The sequence below is a fragment of the Triturus cristatus genome, chromosome 11, assembly GCF_964204655.1.
Source record: "Triturus cristatus chromosome 11, aTriCri1.1, whole genome shotgun sequence".
NCBI lineage: Eukaryota > Metazoa > Chordata > Amphibia > Caudata > Salamandridae > Triturus > Triturus cristatus.
Window position 1 is genome coordinate 1018727269 of NC_140594.1, and position 19916 is coordinate 1018747184.

A 19916-nucleotide genomic window follows, 5' to 3' on the forward strand; every position below is an offset into this window, starting at 1 on the left:
AAGACGGCCTATTGGCAGTATCTGGAGTTGCGCCATTGGTCACGCAGCTGCAGATTCGCCCGCACGCAGGTCACTTCCTCGCCTAATTTGAGGTCTGGTATATTACCCGCACCTCCACTAAGCGCCTTCAGACAAAGACTCCAGTGCATCGTAGGTGGGAGGCGGAATTGGGAAGGGAGTTCTCACCTAAGGAGTGGTCAGACATAGTACATAGGGCCTGGGCATCCTCTTGCAGCACATCGGGGAAGGAGATGCTCCTAAAAATTGCACACTATTGGTATTACACGCCGGCAAGGGTCGCAAAATGGAAACCCCGGAGTAGCAGCCTCTGTTGGCGTGACTCGGACAGGAGGGTACCCTTTCCCACATTCTCTGGCAGTGCCCCAAGGTCCAGGCGTTCTGGGAGCTGTCCTCCCTATCATTGATCAACTCTACAGCACAGACCTTCCTAGGTTCCCCAGCTATATTTTGCTGGGTTTGCCCAATCCACTCACATACCCTCTTCGGTCCTGTAGGGGGAGGGCAATTACGTTAGCATTGGGGGCGGCCAAGCAGGTTCTCCTGGCCAGATGGGGTACACCGGAGGTTCCCACCCATCTTGACTGACTACATAAGATGTGGGACATAGTGGGCATGGAAAGACTCACAGCGGGGCTCCACCACACATTGCCCAAATTTGATAAGACCTGGGGTTCCACAGTGGAATATCTCTCTTCAGAGTTCGTGGAGCTTACCTGCGCCCAATACCTTAGGATTCTGCACTTCCCTTTGCCATTAGGAACTTTCCTCTCTTCTGTCATTTTCTCTTCCTGTTTGCTCTCCACGGAGGGCTCTTGTCTTTCTCTCTTCTATTAATAAAAGTTTGATTTTGCCTGTGAATTCCCCACCGGCCGGTGGTTGTAGGTGGGTGTATTGTTATGTGTTATGACAATCTCAATAAAAATTGCTTAAACCATTAAAAATATTATTTATAAATTAGAGTATTGTATTTAAATGAATTTATTATTTAACATGCATTCTATTTAATGTCTTACTGTGCTGTAACAATGTATTTTATTAGTACTAAGTTCATAATAAATATTCCAAATGAATTAACATTTATTTTAAACATTACAATATTTTAAATATTTTGATTCAAGAGAAATAATCTGTAATATTTCTTCCTTTATTTTCTAAAAGGTAGATTTCCACCTTGGTGTCAAATATCTCCACCAACAAGCAAAAACTTAGCACTCTTAAATTCTGTTTAAGGGGTTAAAGACACAAGGGTCCACCCAGGTGTAAATCTACACTCAGAAATGTTGAACAGCAAAAAAGTGGAGACTTACACCTAGATATAATATTTGAATAAACACACAAGAAAATATACACAGGTAAATTAACCTTTTTGGATTGTCCCAATGGACTCAGGCTCAGAGCGTCTGGGTAAGGATAGATTGCACAGTACAATTAATTATATTTACCTATGTATTTGGCTCAGATGTATATATTTGGAATTATTTGTGCCATGAAGATGTTAGTAAAGAAATAGTTAGAAAAGTACCTAGAATAAGACGATAAATGTTTTGAAGAACATTGCTGCCTGGTATAACACACAATTTTTTGTTCCTTCAAATTATTTTAAATCCTTTTATTTAATTATCTAGGCTGCTAAAATACGATTACGTTGCAAAGAGAAAACAGCCCTGTTACATAATGTTTAATGATGAGAACAGAATGGTTCAGAATTACATAAAATGTTTGTTGGGAGCACAATAAGAAATAAACTAATTCCACTGTGATTTTCTTATTCCATTTGCGGGAAATTAGACGGCACTAGGTCACTTGTCCTGAGACGTTGGACGGTTGATTATGCTCAAATTCCATAGACTCAGTGGCACATATGATATGCATATGTAATTTATTGAAGTGTAAGCTGTGATACAGTCTTGGCCCTCTATTTTTCGATTATGTTATTTGTTCTTTCAAGGCAGCTGTTGATTTAGATTTCAATTAGAATTAGATTTGAATTTTGTTGGCCCTCCTGTCTTATGAAGTTGCAGCCAGAAGATAATTAAAACAATATTGCGTGTATCGGTGACAATGTTGTGTATATGCATATTGTAAAATATTGAGTATTGTAAGTCAGTCAAAACCACTTTATTCGGTTAATAAAAACCATAGAATACAACACATATGACAAATTACGCTATGCACTAAAAACATCTAAAATACAAATCATCAATAAATATGGGCGACCTAAAAAAAGTGAAAAAAATAAGGTTACAAAGTCAGATTCCACCCAAGCTGCCATTAGTGCATATATGGTAACAAATCGCCTCGATGATAACAATTCAGAGTTAAAATACCAGCATAAGAACGGTAATCATTTAAGCATAACGGGTACTCTTAAAACACTTGTCATAGGAAACCGTTTTCTCCTAAGTCTAACAGCTGTGACTAGGAAACTCGCAATGTTAAATATATCCCATGGTATAGATAGAGTATAAAACCTTTTCCCCTTAAAATTGGAAATAAAAGCCTCCTACGAATAAGACTATAATGATCACAAAACATTACAAAATGCATAATGTCCTAGGTTGAGATATTGTCACATGTGCAAGGGCCTAAATCACACACTCTGCTCCAGCCTTGCAAGTCGCCTAGGAAAATGTGAATCAAGTTAAAATGAAACCTAGTTAAAAGCAGGCGATGGAAGGGCTTAGTGACAATTGTCAAATAGAGTTTGATCTGGGGAGAGGTTTTACCAAGAGATAGGCTTTTACTGAGGATTTTGTTTGCTCAGTAGCCTCTCTCTCTGCCGACACCAAATTAAAAAAATTGTTTTTACCCACACCAGGTCCTCTTTTCTTGTTTTATCCGGAAAATCAAAGAGATCTGGGTGCCCTAGTTTGTTTAAGGTTTGCTTAACATATTGAAGCCACGGGATACAGCTAACTCGCTCCAGAGAGACACAATCACTAATGATCTTGAGGTTCAGGGTTAATTCTGGATTAATCCAGGTTTTAAGCCAGCAGACCACCGGGGCCAACCTCATCCAATCTGATACATATCTAACACCTAACTCTTGGTGTATTACAAAAGTTGAGGTAGATTAGGGGACCGACAAGAGAGTATTTAAATAACTATTTTCAACTGTCTGTAACCCCTCCAACGAAATATATATATACCCAGATGGTAGATTCATACAGTGCAATGGCTATGCATTTGGACCCATAGATATTAAGCATGGCTGAGATAGGCCTGGCCCACAATCGCTGTGTAAAACCATGAACAGCTGCCGTGGACCTAGCCATCGCAGCTAAAATACAGCCCTGAGGGACGCCTCTTCTTGATTTAAAGTGCTTTGTGCATTTACCTTCTTGGTTGACCCTCACCCTTGCGGAGAGATCTCTATGTAAGTCAGCCAAGAAGTGAACTAAACATGGGTCTATTCCCATATCTAGCAGGATAGACCAAAGCTTAGATCTATTTACCAGATCAAAAGCTGAGGAAAGGTCCGTAAAGTCCAACTGTAGTGTCCCCGCTTTGGCTAATGTGTATTTCCCTGCAATTAGATGTAAATTTAAACACTGATCCAGTGTACCCCTTCTTCGTCTAAAACCATATTGTAGGTTTGTTAAAACCTCAATCTCATTCAGCCAGTCCATTAACTTAGTTAAAATCACTCTCCATAAAACTTTTACTGCAGAGTCAATTAGAGATATCGACCTATAACAGCGTTGGTCCCCTCTCTGTCCGTTTTTTTAAAAACTGGGATGATAATGGAAGACAACCACGATGACTGGAAACCATGATGACTTGACACATTCTAGGCATTTGTCAAAATTTTAGCCCAGAAAGTTGGGTTTTGTTTGTATAAATTGGCTGGGACACCGTCCTGGCCAGGGGCCTTATTACTGATCATTTGCTTTATTGCCAGTTCTATCTTGCCTTCGTTAAAAACAATTTCAGGGGGTTCCCTTCTATGTTCTAGACTAACAGGTAAATCCGAAGTGGCAGAGGCCTCATATATAGATTCAAAATGAGAGAGCTACTGAATTTCTGTGATGTTACATTCTAGGGGGGATTCTCTATTTCGGAAAAGAAAGGTTTATTTACAATAGCCCAGAATCTAGACCTGTCCTTTAGGGCCTCCACTGCTAAAAATTAATTCTGTGCATCCTCCTTAATTTCATTTTTGCTGTTGTTTAGGGCAGAATTACACCACTTTCTTAAAATGGCTATGTGAACCTTGTCTCGTAGGACCCATTTCAGTGCAACTACCAGTTTACGGTGTGCTTCGAACCATCTCTCACCAGTATGTTGCCCAGTTGTAGTGGGCAAAGAGAGGTCTAACGCTACTTGCACACAAATGTCTTTGTAAGCTGTAAGTACCTCCTCCCCCTGTTTGAAATTATCAAAGCAGGTTGCAAGCTTTTCATCCACCTTCTCTCAAAGGTCCTGAAGAAAAAGATGCAGGATTACTATGGCCCATTTTAACCTCTGTCCCTGATCAGATGATTTTAGACAAATGTCAGAACCTTGCATTTCGCATTTACCCTTTAGACCACAGCCTCTGCCCAGCACAAGAAGGACTGGGTTGTAGTCTCTAAAATGGGACCACCTAGCATTATAGAAAATTACTTGAGAGGATAAGACAGTGGAGAAAAACATAAAATATATTATAGTATCCCGCCCTCGAGCTTTACAGGTGGGAATCCTCTCCTCTGAAGCGATAGAGCTATTGTATTTTATAAGGATATTTTATAATTTGTATTAGTTTGATTTTTTTTAAATTAACTGTCCTATAAATGTATTCTGATGTGATAAAAATTATCCTTGCTACATGGATTTTAGCATTTATAGACTAACCTTTTGTACTGATGTTGGGAACGTCCTACGTCTGTTGATTTCTGCTCAATTTTATGAGAAATTGTTCGAAAATGGAAAAGAATATTTAAACATTGTGTCAGAGTTTTACTGATGCTTCATGGACTATGTTTGTTAATAGGCATACATTGTGATAAAATGCAGATTTTATGAATGTGTTATCTTTCCGGATGATTGAATTTTTGATTGATCTTCAAAATATTGTTATTTTTTTTACAGGCATGCTGGAGTTCAGCCTCTTTGGAATTTCATATGTAAGCTTTATTGTCATTTTATAATGTTATGAATATTCAATATTTTTTACAGACCTGTCAATATTGTAAACCTTTATCTTCAATCCAGACAGGAGCAGATATCTGCGGCTTCTTCCAGGATACAACACGTGAATTATGTGCCCGATGGACACAATTGGGAGCATTTTACCCATATTCCAGAAATCATAATGGGAAAGGGTCTAGGGTAGGTTACATTTCACATTTTATGTATTTTTTTATTATAATTCTTTACATTGAGCATTTATTTAAAGCCCTTGGACTACACTGGTTATTGTCAGTTAATGCAGTGTACCAGTTTGGGAAAGCATGTACACAGCAAACGTTTTTCAACTATTGGCTTAGGAACAGAATAACATCAATATTAAAACAAGATTAAAATTGTCAGGAAACATAGGCCCACTGCATGCTGCCCTCAAAGAGTTGCCAAACAGGAAAAAGATTACTTAAAGCAGCACCTGTTAATTTAATAGACAACGGGTGCTTTAAAAATGTTTTCAATTTAGGAAAGAAAATGCATTTAATGCTACTATCTCTGAATTTGCAGCCAATCACGGATGACCACAATTAACAACCTGCCAAATTAATTTCCATTATAATATTTTGTGATGACCTGCAAATGAAAATTTGTGATATGACCTATTAGTTCAAAGGGCACATTGCAAATTAGATCCCATTCACAAACCAGGAATTGTGCAAATTGAACGTCCCTGGTGTGTGAATAGGTAATGGGCTTGAGACAATCTAGCCTAATTCATAAATAAAAAACCAAATATGTGAAGTAAGTAATATGGCATAAGCACAATAAAACGGACTTTTGATGCCTATTTTAATGTGAATTGGCCCCAAAGTTCTGAAAGATTGGCCAACCTACAAAAACACTGTGATATGCCAATCTCACATAAGTAATCTCTTAGCCATCAAATGCATAAACCAGAGCAATGTCTTCTCATGCCTTGGGGCTACTCTCTACTGAAGCCATGCTTGCTGTCAGTACCTGGATGTCCTCCAACTGTCTGAGGCTTAACTCGGACAAAACCGAGGTCATGACCTTTGGTAATCTCTCCCCGGTTTGGTCTTCTGCCTGGTGTCCTGACCAGCTGGGATCTCCTCCTGTCCCAGTTGATAAGGCCAGAAACCTGGGAGTCATTTTTGACAGCAAGCTGTCATTCAACCTTCATGTCAACAAGGTTGTGTCATCTGCGTTCTTTATTTTAAAGAAAATTAGGGAAATACTGCCTTACCTTCCCACCTCAGCTGGGAAGACCCTGGTCTCTACCCTAGTGTTTTCTAAAATCGATTATGGGAACGCCCTCTTCCTTAATACTCAGAAACTCGTTTTATCTAAGTTGCAGTCCATACAAAATGCTGCTGCAAGAATTCTTCTTGACATCCCCCGCCGCCAGCCAACTACTCCAGCCATTCGTCACCTGCATTGGCTAAGAGTAGAGGGCCGCATTAAATTCAAGGCCCTCTGCATTGCCTATAAGGCAGTGCATGGCGTCGGTCCAAAGTTTCTGATTGAAGCATTCCAGTTGTATAGCCCCAAGAGACAGCTGAGATCCGCCAACTCCTGCCTGCTTCCGTTACCTCGCACCAGAACGGCAACCTGGGGAGACAGGCGCTTCCTGGTTGCCACACCTAAACTCTGGAACCTTTTGCCACTCACCATAAAAACTGCCCCCAATTTGATAAGCTTTCGTAGGCTCTTAAAGACATGGCTGTTCAATCAGTAATCCTGTGGCTTGGTCTCTTGTTTTTGTCACATGCGCCGAGACAGCTTCGGGTATTTGTTTGCGCAATAAAAATCGCGAAATAAATAAATAAATAAATATTTTTCCACATATTTTCAAATTGCGTCCACAGATAAAGCTATTGGTGGTCAAAACATGTGATTTCTGAATCAGGGAACCATAAAGGGTGGAGCATTCACTCTCACAAATGGGTCATGCCTAAGTGGAAATTCTCTAGTATGGTAAATAATTGAGTTGCTAACCAGCATATTCCCCACCCTAACTGCTGTCAAGAGAAGGCTGAATATGTTCATGAACTGATTGTGAAATGGCTCCATGCTTATTAGATATAAAACAGAATATAAACATACTAAGTTTCACATAATCCAGTCCATATAAATGTACCCTCCTGAATTTCCATACCTTTCCTTGAGCTGGTTTATATGATATCTGTGGGTGCTGATCAGAGGCTAATGAAACTTGAGGGGGGCCCCCTGCAAAGTACAAGCAGGGGGTCCCCATGCTCCGGACCCAGTCTGGAGCTCCTAGGTCAGTGACCTGCCAATGCCCGAGGGGGCCCTCTGAACTGGCCACCCCACCCCCCACTAGGGGCTTTTGTTACACCACTGGTGCTGTTATTTTATTTAAAAGCTCACACCATTAATCTAAAAATGTAACCTTTTTTGCAGAATAGGCAGGTTGAATACGGGGCAAAGAAAGAGCAAATCTAAGTCATTTTGCTAGTGATAAATCTAAACAAAATGAAAAGTTGCCAAATAAAAATGTAGACAGTCCGAGAGATAGATATTTCACTTTTGAAAAATATAGGATGTAATCACATGTATTTTTCTCGTTTTAGAGGCAGGATCCAGTTGCTTGGGATGCTGATTTTGCAACCATGGCCAGGAACGTGCTTAATACGAGATATAAACTCTTGCCATATCTTTATACTTTAATGCACGAAGCTCATACCAAAGGCAGTACCGTAGTTCGTCCATTACTGCACGAGTAAGTACTGTTGCCATGCATTTTGAGGAGTTTGATTCATTAATTCTGTTCAAGCATTCAGACATCTAAAGGACTTTCTATGGCATGCATTTCAGGTCTGATGTTGCAGCCGTTTTTATGCGTAAATTGGCAATCCGTACAGTTTGTGAAAAATGTTTATTAATGAAGCCTAATTCGATTGTTTGGGCTTAGAGGAGTGTCGCCCTGCATGCTACGAGTGATACACAATGTCAATGTCATTTTACTTAAAAGCTTTAGAGCAAAGGCAGGGGGCGGGGCAGAATCCTGCAAGTGGAGGATTACAGCTGCCCCTGCAGTGGAAGAATAAGTAAGAAAGTATGCTGTTCCTAAAGAGAATTACTGGTGAAAAAAGAGATAAATGAGTCCCTGAGGTCAGGAGGAAAATCCTCCTTTAGGAAAAAGACCCTCACACACCCGGCAGACTAGCTGTCATATGTCGTCAGCATGTGGCCCAGATGTAAAGTGTCATCATCGGGTCTGCTCCGAATCGGGGCGGCGCTGCAATCCCCGATCGGCGACCCCAATGGCGCCTTTTAATGGAGATCTTTATTCCATAGTTGCCGGTGGGTGAATGCAGGTAAGGGCCTTCAAGTGAGAAGTGTGTGGTGAGGGGAGTGTATTAAAAATAAGTAGTGGGGAACCTGAATGGTGTTTATTAAATGACTGTGGTCCCACTCTTACAATAAAAACAATAGAGTGCGTAATATTACAGTTAGATTGACTGTATTACGCTGTGGTTATAGATGGTCAACATGTTTCTTGCTTAAGTAAAGTAACCGCAATTCTTCAGGACCAGGTGATTCACACACTCATTGGTAGTGGTAGTGGCTTAATTTTGACACTTACCACACATACAGCACCCTAATAAGTGGTGACTAGTGCAGGTTAGGAAAAAATGCCCTTCACTGCAGGGCTGTAAAATCCAACGAGCTGGCGCTGGAGGCAGACACCGGATAGTACAGTGTCAGAAGTCCGTAGTACAGGACGCCTATCCACCTACCCTTGATCCACGCCGACTCGGGGGACCCTATAAGTAAGAAAGTATGCTGTTCCTAAAGAGAATTACTGGTGAAAAAAGAGATAAATGAGTCCCTGAGGTCAGGAGGAAAATCCTCCTTTAGGAAAAAGACCCTCACACACCCGGCAGACTAGCTGTCATATGTCGTCAGCATGTGGCCCAGATGTAAAGTGTCATCATCGGGTCTGCTCCGAATCGGGGCGGCGCTGCAATCCCCGATCGGCGACCCCAATGGCGCCTTTTAATGGAGATCTTTATTCCATAGTTGCCGGTGGGTGAATGCAGGTAAGGGCCTTCAAGTGAGAAGTGTGTGGTGAGGGGAGTGTATTAAAAATAAGTAGTGGGGAACCTGAATGGTGTTTATTAAATGACTGTGGTCCCACTCTTACAATAAAAACAATAGAGTGCGTAATATTACAGTTAGATTGACTGTATTACGCTGTGGTTATAGATGGTCAACATGTTTCTTGCTTAAGTAAAGTAACCGCAATTCTTCAGGACCAGGTGATTCACACACTCATTGGTAGTGGCTTAATTTTGACACTTACCACACATACAGCACCCTAATAAGTGGTGACTAGTGCAGGTTAGGAAAAAATGCCCTTCACTGCAGGGCTGTAAAATCCAACGAGCTGGCGCTGGAGGCAGATCGGCCAGCTCGGCCAGCTTTATTGCTACGGCCAGTCCGACATGCTCAGTGCGCACCCTGCAATCCCCTGGCTGGGAAACAGCCGGAGGAATGCAGGCACAGGCCCCCAGCCTCAAAAAGTGTGCTGGGTTAATCTGCTCCCACCAATCACAGAGCTGCTCAAAGTGTGCTTGGTTAAGCTGCTCCCACCAATCGCAGAGCTGCTCTCAGCATGAAAGCAGCTCCGAGGTTGGCTGTATTGGGGTCCACTGAGCAGGAAGGAAGCCTTTCCTTTTCCAGCTTGTGCACGGCGACCAGGAGAGAGGTGTGCACCGGGAGAGCAGTATATGATGATTTTTGCACTGTGGCGCCCCACCATATTTTCATAATTGTAGCCGTGGAATCATAGCAGTATTCATTAACATTTGGTTTTGTGACTTTGCGCTGTTGAAGTTTTATTTTGTGTTACAAAATATTTATTTTCTGCATTGTACTTCTTCGTTTTGAGCATCTGATTTTTTCGAATTGTGCATTTTGATAATTGAGCTCCTAACCCAGGAAAACATTTGAATGTTTATGTTAAGAATGTGTTTAAGTGCAGTGAAGTTACGAGTGTGGGGTCACTCGGGGCAGAGTCTTCACAATGCAATGTGGAGTGCAGAGACTCCACCCCCTGAGCCCAGACTCCGCACTTGTAACTTTACTACATCTAAGTTACCTGTATGAATCGGGCGCTATATCTCTATCCTCATCTAATATCTAGTTTTATGTTTTCAAATATCCAGGTTTGTGGAGGAAGTGGCAACATGGGATGTATACAAACAATTTTTGTGGGGACCCGCCCTTCTGATAAGCCCTGTGCTGGATGTAAGTCTTCTTTCTCTACTCATGCAAGCTAACAATAATTGTAAACATATCCACGTGTTTGCATTTATTTTTGGGGATACTGTTAATTGTTTGTGGTTATTTTACAGATTGGTGCAGATACTGTCAATGCCTATCTTCCTAATGCACGTTGGTATGATTTTTATTCGGTAAGTGATGAAATCTTTTTGGACAAAAGATAAAATAATTAACTTTATAAATGCATAACTTTTACAAATGCTTATGCACATATTATCATGTTCAGGACACATCGCATGTGTAGATTCTGCACAGCATCTGAGATTATGTTTGCACTGCAGCGAATATGCTAATCAGTCATAGTGGATTTGAAGAATCTCTATCCTATTAAAACTGGTGAGGAGGTGATTTCGTTTGGATAGCACAGTCAATGGCTGTGAACACTGGGACGGAGTCCTGTGAGGGACAACAGGCCCTCTTCCCTATATTTGCATTTGCAGAATGCTAAAATGGCCGCCACTGTACCTTAAAGAGTCAACAGTGGCATTGTTTGAAAAAATCACGAATAATTCTAATGGACGTCAGGCGGTGCACGAGCAGTCACCTTGACCAATGCCTACTCCTTCTGGTGTCTGCATGAAACATTAAAAAACTGGAAGCTGTGCATCACAGACAATTTCCAATTTGAGAATAGGCACTAGTTGAAGTGACAATGTTCTTTAGCGGTTGATCACCGCAGTTGCAAATTATTGATCCATTTTATTCTAAACCCCAAGGAGTCATAATGTATTCATTGCAAGTCACAAAGACATTTGTAACTCGTAATGTGCCTTTTGTAAATTCAAATTGAATTTGAGTACCTTTTGTATACATTGTGATTGAGGTTCTCGCCATCAGAAAGCCTTCAATTTCTGGAACTGCAGTCTTTGTGACTGTAAAATCGTTGACTCTATTGAGTCATGGTTCTTTTTATACGAATGTGTGAGACATACCACAGTGTGCATTTCCTAATGGAACTATAAGCACTATTTTTGTGCTGAGAAATGTGTACATATACAATGTCAAGTATAGGGCATATTTACTTATGTTAAAGTGCTGCGCTAAATTGCGTGAAATGGAGAGAGCAGAAATGCACTATATCTACTACGACTTGGTGCACTACTGCCCCCGCCTGGCACTGAAGTGCTCCTGAGAGCAGACACAGGCGCCCTTGAGCCATGCGGCTAGGGTGCCAGCATTATTGGCAGGATGGTTTTTTATGCAGGAAGGGATAACTTCATGCACAAAAACAATCCCTAGAGGCAATTTCCTCTGTAAGTGTGCTGCAGAATGCAGCGCGCATGGAAAGAGATAATAACAACAGAAATAAAGATATTTCTCCTTGTTGTGCCTCCCTGTGCTAGGCACATATTTTTGGTACAATCCCAGATATACTATCTTTTATAAATATAGGATTGCATCATATTCCTTGGGTGGCTGCACGGGACCGTCTAGGCTCCACCCATGAAAGGCCCACCACTACGAAATACACCGCACTAGGGTTTTATTAACAAGACAAATTGACAGTTTAAAATTGCTCAGCTAGGCTGCAATTGTAGGCCTGGAGACAGCCTGGAGGCTGGGTCACTGCAGCGGGTGGCACATTGGGTGCTGCAGCCTACAAGTGACATTTAATTTACAAGCCCTGCGTTACACTCTGTACCATATACTAGGAACCTATTAGTAAGTGAAATATCCCAATCAGGTGTATATTTCAGTCTGCTAAAAAAGGAGGAGTACAAGCATGTTACTGTTGGTTTGCAAGTGTGCAGTACTCTATGGCCCAAAGAAATTCAATTAAGCAATAAAGCAAAAAAACACACAATGGCCTTTTTGAAAGGGTGCATTTTTAACATAAATCTACAATGACAGCAACGTTAGAAGAAGGTATGTGTGCAATTTGTGTAATTTCCTGTAATGTCATTTTTAGAACTTTGACAAAATTACGCATAATTACGTGAAATGCATATCTGCATTTGTTACTCTATTCCTGCACTTTGAATGTAAGACTGTATTCTGTGATAAAACAAAGTCCAAAAAAACAAAAGCATCCTAAACAACAGCTTCTCTTGCTTTGCTGTTTTTGTTGTTCAGGTGTGTTCACAATTTATTTTTGTTGCAAACTGCATGAGGTGTAATAGCGAAATTTCAGGAATTTCACAGATCAATAGTAACATGAAATTACTGAAATTACTCTGATTATGCTGGTTTTACCCAAATGTCTCCCATGCCTAATTAGAAAATCAATATTTTAATTCTATTACACCATGCTCTCCCTGGGTCGTGGTAACTGCACAGTCAATGCATGGTTTATTTATTGGTCAACCTACCGAAAGATCAAGTATTATTAATTTCATGACTTGCACCTCTTTTAAAAGTGGTACCCACCAAATTCTTTTTGTGCCTTTATAAGATGGCCAGAGTCAGGAATTCAGGGTACAAATCATCATATTGGCACACGATCAGAGAAAGTGTGGATCTGTTTCCATTTTTTGGGTCTATCAGGTAGGAGGGCCACTCGCAATTGAAGGGGAAGACGAAGAGCATTGTTAACATTTGTTAAGGTCCTAATCACAACCAAGGATTATCTTGTTCTCAAGACAGTAAATGAACACACACAAGAAACATTTATAAATCTGGGCAATATCTAGAAACAGCGCTTTACTTAGCTGTAGCTAATTTATGACTTTCAAGTGCATCCACAGATGCTAAAGGCTAGTTTAGGACTACTTCGGAATGTCCTATTACTTCCCAGTAATCTTCATTACTCCTGGTCCTGTTGTCCTCATCCCATTAATTAAACAAGTGAGATAATACTATCTCACCAACAGAAAAAAAGAATGAAGGAATGCTGGCCCTACCCCAACCCCCTCCCACGGGGAGTACATAAACATACTATACCCAGCATTCGCTCTGAACTACTAAGCCAAAGATGAAGGCCAGCAAGTCCGGGAGGGGGGGAGGGAAGTAATTAATCGGACGAGGGCAATGGGACCAGGAGTAACGAAGATTACTGGAAAATAATAGGACATTACTCCAAGGTCCTTCCTGTCCTCATCCCATTCATTAAACAAGTGAGAATACCCAAGCAGCAACCGGCATTCATCAAACCACAAACCACCAGGACACAAGGCACACAGTAACACCCAGTGATTTATTGGAACAGACAAAGTTGGAATTCAGTAGCACACAGCCTGCAGTACCCCCAAACTAAAATTAGCATCATCCCCAGCACATTATGGATGCTATAATTCCTCACAAAAGTATTAGCGGATGCCCAGGTAGTAGCCCTACAGATCTCAGACAGGGAAACCCCCCCCCCCAAACCTTAGCCCAGGAGGCCGACATCCCCTATGTAGACCACCCTTGCACACACACCGGAGGAGGGGAACCCGAAAGGAAGTAGGCCAACATATTGCTTCAGCCAGCAACCAATGGAAGAAGAAGAAGCCTTTCCCCACAAGAGGAAACCCCAAAAGACATAAACATGGAGTCTGACTGCCAAAAAGGACATGTGTGATCCAAATAGATATACAAAGCCCTATAAACATCAAGCAAAGACCAAGGAAGGTCATCGCCAGACACCAGATCAGAGCACAAAGCAGGCAACACCAACTCCTGGGAACAATGGAACTGAGAAGGTACCTTGGAAACAAAAGAGGAATCTAACTGAAGGACCACCCCATCTGCCTAAAAGGACAAAAAAGGCTCACGGGCCATCAGAGCCCCCAACTCCCCAAGGCGTCTGGCTAAAGTAATGGCCACAAAAATAAGACCACCTTCAAAGTCACAAACTTGATCTCCACCTCCTCCAAAGGCTCAAAGGGAAGAGCCACAAAAGCACACAACACCAAGGGGAGGTCCCAAAAAGGAAACAAGGGCCGCACTACAGGACCAGCTAAAGAAAAACTCTGCAGAAACCTAGAGACCTAGTCACCAACATCCCAAAAATTCCCCCAAGGGGAACGAAAAGCCTTTATCGGGGCCCACTGGGCCCGTAAACTGGTAACAGACAACCGCTTCTCAAACCCCTCTCAGAGAAATTGTAGAACTCCAGGCAGAGAGAAATCCAGGGAGGAAAAGGCCAGAGCATGACACCAACACTGGAAATTCCACCAATCTTGACCATAGGGCCTGGAGTAGAAGGCTTGTAGGACTCTTGAAGAGTCAAGCCTAAATGCTTGGGGAAACCCCGACGCTGCCACCCATGCCTCTCAGCGTCCAAACTGACAGCCACGGGTTGAACAACTTCGGGGATGACCTTAGGGTAGATGAATAGTACGGGACCACTCGAGGACCCAGAACAGCCAACAGCCGCAGAGTGGGAAACCAAGACCGGTGAGGCCAAAAAGGGACAACCAGAACCACCTCCCAAGATTCCATCACCAGGCGAGCCAAAAATCGGGGGATCAGGGCAAGGGGCGGGAAGGTATACAACAGGCGCGATGGCCAAGGGATTTTCAGAGCATCCACCCCCAAGCCCCCTCCTGACGGACCCGGGAGTAGAAGCGAGGAAGCTAAGCATTGTGCCAGGAAGCAAAGAGGTAGAGAAAGGGAAAACCAAACCTCCTGCAAACCAGCTGAAAAGCCTCTGGAGTCAGAGACAACTCCTGTGAGGCAGGTAAATAATGACTGAGGGCACCTTCACTTGAAGCGCTTGCTAAACGCGCCGAGCAGCCCTCCTGACAAACCCTGATACAGCGGATCTTATCGCTGAGACAGGGAAACCCCTCTAACCGCCATCGCGGCTCGAAGGCGTAGACACGCCCACAACGAGGCCACGCCCACTCCGAGCACTACTTAAACGCTGATTGAAAGCGCTCCTCATTATTATTTATTGTTGACCTCTGAGGCGGAAGCCGGAGGACTGTATTTTTCTCTGTTTTTAAAAAATGTACCTGCATTTGTCACTGCTTTTAAAAACGAACTCACCTTCACTTGAAGCGCTTGCTAAACGCGCCGAGCAGCCCTCCTGACAAACCCTGATACAGCGGATCTTATCGCTGAGACAGGGAAACCCCTCTAACCGCCATCGCGGCTCGAAGGCGTAGACACGCCCACAACGAGGCCACGCCCACTCCGAGCACTACTTAAACGCTGATTGAAAGCGCTCCTCATTATTATTTATTGTTGACCTCTGAGGCGGAAGCCGGAGGACTGTATTTTGCTCTGTTTTTAAAAAATGTACCTGCATTTGTCACTGCTTTTAAAAACGAACTCACCTTCACTTGAAGCGCTTGCTAAACGCGCCGAGCAGCCCTCCTGACAAACCCTGATACAGCGGATCTTATCGCTGAGACAGGGAAACCCCTCTAACCGCCATCGCGGCTCGAAGGCGTAGACACGCCCACAACGAGGCCACGCCCTCCCCCTCCCCGCCTCAAATGGGTCGGCCATACCAGCGCAGCGGACGAGCGCAGCGGGAGCGCCGTTTGTGCGCCGAAGGCGCACCTAAGGCAAGCCCATCTGCGCCCGTCCGCGCTCGGCCGGGCTCAGGGTCAGAACCCATGCCGGACCCAGCATCCAGTAGGGTAAGCTATTCGCGTCGGGACCTCCTCAGTCTCAGACCCTCCAATGACAGTTCATGCAATTATGTTCACGGGCTAGAAGGACCATTTTTTAACTGTTCACTCTGCCGCCCAGCTCAGCTGCAACTCCCTAGGTCTCCCGGCAGTCCTCCGACGCTGAAACTGGCTACTCTGAATTGTCGCTCACTCCCTATGCATGCGCTGCTCATCAACCACCTAATGGAAGACCACGAGCTAGACATTCTATTCCTCTCTGAAACATGGCTCACGGACCATTCGGATTCAGATGTTGTGCTAGCCCTCCCTTCGGGATTCCTCATCCAGTCCCAACCTCGTCCATCAGGCAGAGGAGGAGGACTGGCCATCATCCACCGGAACTACTTCTCCTGTAGAACCAATGACGCTCATATCCTGGACTCCGAAAGCCTGTACTTCACAATCCAGCTAGCGCCGACTAGCTCATTGTCAGGCCTCCTAGTCTATCGTTCCCCTGGCCATGCGGGCCCTTTTACCAACGCTCTCCTAGAGTCCATAGCGTCTCAGGCCCACTCCACATCTAACTTCTCGATACTAGGAGACCTCAATATACACTTCGATGACCCCCTAGACACAGGGGCAGTCGAATTGATTTCAGAATTGGCTGCCTATGGTCTCCACCTCACCAACTCTGGAGCCACACACATCAAAGGCCACTTGCTCGACCCGGTGTTTACTAACATCCCCACCCTCAAAGCCAAAGAGTCCCTCCCCCTCCCGTCGACGGACCACTTCATGGTCCTTCTTCAATTACCAGGAGCCTTTAAGAAACCCCACAAACCCAGGACCTATACCAGGGACAGGGCTTGGTCCAGACTCTCCGCGGAGGCATGGTCCAAAACCCTGAACTCTACTACCCCCACCCCTTCCGAAGATCCGGTCACCGCAGATAGTAAATTCAGGGAGGGGATTTCCACATCACTGGACTCCATCCTCCCCATAAAATCCCGTGAGGACAAAAACGGTAAACTAGGTTCAGCCTCCTGGTACACCCCGGAACTACGGTCTCTCCGCAAGAACTGCAAAAAAGCAGAGCGACTATGGAGGAAAGACTGGCTGCACGCCAGCAAGGAAGCCTATCAGAGGTCAGTGAGACTTTACAAGTCAACTCTGAAAATCACTAAAACCTCGCACTATGACACCAGAATAAAAAATTCCACCAACTCGGCAAGAGAATCTTTTCTCATCGCCAAAGAGCTCTTGAAAATACCATCCCCCCCCTCCTCCAACACACTCCCAGCGGATAGAAGTGACGAACTGGCAACCTACTTCAATTCCAAAATCGCCCAGATCCTAGCCTCCCTCCCCCCTCCCTGCCTGCTGAACCCCATGGACCATGATGCATCTACCAACCTTACAGGAAACAACAGGCATCCTCAGCTGACCGCTTTCAGGGCAGTAACTTTGGACGAAGTAGGCTCAACCATGGCCAAAATGAAAAGCGGCTCCCCACTGGATCCCGCCCCCATTAGATTCCTGAAAACAGTAGCCCCTGCCATCGTGCCCACGATCACGGAACTAATAAACATCTCACTCTCTCAAGGCTCGGTCCCCCCTAGTTGGAAGAGCGCAGTAGTTAAGGCACTTTTAAAAAAAACCTCATCTGGACCCCGCCGACATGGCAAACTACCGACCAATCTCACTCCTTCCATGCGTCAGCAAAATGGCAGAGAAACTGGTCAATGGGCAACTGTCTCAGTTTCTAGAATCGAACAACCTTCTGCAGCAGTCCCAAACTGGGTTCCGCCCGGGCCACGGCACAGATACCGCCCTTCTCGCTGTCATCGAAGAGGCAAGGTGCATTCTGGATTCAGGAGGGTCAGTGGCAGTGATCCTCCTGGACCTCAGCGCAGCCTTTGACACGGTTAACCACCGTGTCCTTCTCCATCGGCTGGCCGTGGCAGGGCTCGCAGGCTCCACGATTACTTGGATAGAAACCTTCCTTTCAGGGCACTCGTTCCAGGTATGGGATGGCAATTCACACTCTGCCTCCCTCCCCCTCCTGAGCGGAGTCCCCCAGGGGTCCTCATTAAGCCCCACTTTGTTTAATGCTTACATGGCCCCCCTTGAGGATGTTGTCGCCCCCTTCGGGATCAAGATAGTAAGTTATGCGGACGACACGCAATTGGTCGTCTCTCTCTCACACCTTGACAAACACCCAGACAACCTACTGAATTGCCTCCAGGAAATTCACCACTGGATGTGCTAGTCATCGCTCAAGCTAAACGGCTCAAAGACAGAAGTCATGCTTCTGGGCAAGCAATGGACATCCATCCCCTCATCGGTCTGGCCAGATGTTTTCGGGGAAGTTCCCACCCCGAAACAAGAAATCAAGACCTTAGGAGTCTGGCTGGAACCCGAGCTGTCGCTGAAAACTCAAGCAGTCAAAACAGCAGGCATCTGTTTCGGGCTCATGCGCTCCATCCGCAAGATCCTTCCACTACTTCCGCCCCTATCTAGGAAACTCCTGGTCCAAGGTCTGATCCTGGCGCGGCTAGACTACAGTAACATGGTCTACCTAGGAGCTCCGGAAGCCACCATGGCAAAACTTCAGCGCACGCAAAATGCAGCTGCCCGGCTCCTCTTGAATCTCCCTTCCAGAGCCTCAGCCAGACCAGCGATCAAGGCCCTCCACTGGCTCCCTATTCGACAAAGGGTAGAATTTAAGGCCCTGTGCACCGCACACAAACTTCTCAATGGTCTTGGCCCTGCTATCCTGAGAGACCTGGTCACCCCTTACAAAGCCCCCAGATCCCTACGCTCGGACAATGAGCGGCTGGCCAACGTCCCTAGATACAGGAAGGCACGCACCGGCGGCAGGCGCTTTTCTGTAAAAGTCTCCTCCGGATGGAATTCACTTCCTCGCCCTCTGAGGACGGAACCCAGCCATCTCCTGTTCCGGAAAAAATTAAAAACGTTGCTGTTCCCAAAATAAGGTCGCCTGTCCCCTCTGGTCTCTACAATGTTAAAGCGCGGGGATGCCTTCGGGTCACCAGGCGCTCTACAAATGGCTAAATAAATAAATCTGCCACCCCATTGTCCACCCAACAGATATGGCCAGCTGACAGAGACAACAGATGCCCCTCCACCCAACAAAACAATGGACTCACCACCACATTCATGGACTTGGACCGGATTCCCCCCTGATGATTCAGGTAGGCCACCGTCAACATGTGGTAAGAACACATCACCACATTAGGACTAAACAACAGGTCTTGGAACCCCATAACAGCCCGGGACACAGCCACCAACTCCTGCCAATGTGAAAAATGCCTCCCCTACAGGAGGGGCCAAAGACCTGGAAGAGAGCCGGACTCCAGTGTCGTTTCCACCCTAAAGCACTGGCATCCACTGTCAGGACCACTAGAGGAGAGGGCTGCAGTGGCAGACCCCTGGAGATATTGGTCGACAAAGTCCACCAGCGTAGGGCAGGGAGGATAGAAGGAGACCCTCGAACCACAAGGGCCAAATTGTGAGACAAAGGATCCCAATGGGCCAACAGATGTAACCACATAGGCCGGAGCTTAAACTGTGCCCAAGGCACCATGAACACTGCCGCAGTCATGATACCCAGAAGCCTCAACCAGAGACAGACCGGGAAGGAGGACCCACCACCAAGAGCTGTAGAGCAAGGGAACACAAGGTCACTGCCCGAGAGACAGCCAGAAATGCTCGGTTCAGATCAGTGGGAAAGCACGCCCTGATGAATATTAAGTCCTGCGAGGGCTCCAGTTGACACTTGGGAAGGTTCAGTAGAAACCCATGAGCCCTCAATGCAGAACACACACAACTCCCGATCTATCAACAACTGATCGCGAGATGGTGCATGGATCAGCCAATCATCCAGGTATGGGTAGACAAGGACACCCTGAAGATGGAATGATGCCACCAATGGAGCCACCACCTTGGAGAACACCC

General features: G+C 44.8%; 1 protein-coding gene across 3 annotated transcripts in view; it reads left to right on the forward strand.

Moving 5' to 3' along the window:
• Window positions 1-19916, forward strand: part of LOC146785847 (maltase-glucoamylase-like) — a 783978-nt gene that overhangs the window by 742235 nt on the left and 21827 nt on the right. For all 3 annotated transcript variants that reach the window (XM_085635202.1, XM_085635203.1, XM_085635205.1), the window contains 5 exons: window positions 5092-5126; window positions 5215-5331; window positions 7737-7885; window positions 10338-10419; window positions 10527-10586. In XM_085635202.1, coding sequence (XP_085491328.1) covers window positions 5092-5126; window positions 5215-5331; window positions 7737-7885; window positions 10338-10419; window positions 10527-10586 — 443 coding nt within the window. The remainder of the gene's footprint in view (window positions 1-5091; window positions 5127-5214; window positions 5332-7736; window positions 7886-10337; window positions 10420-10526; window positions 10587-19916) is intronic.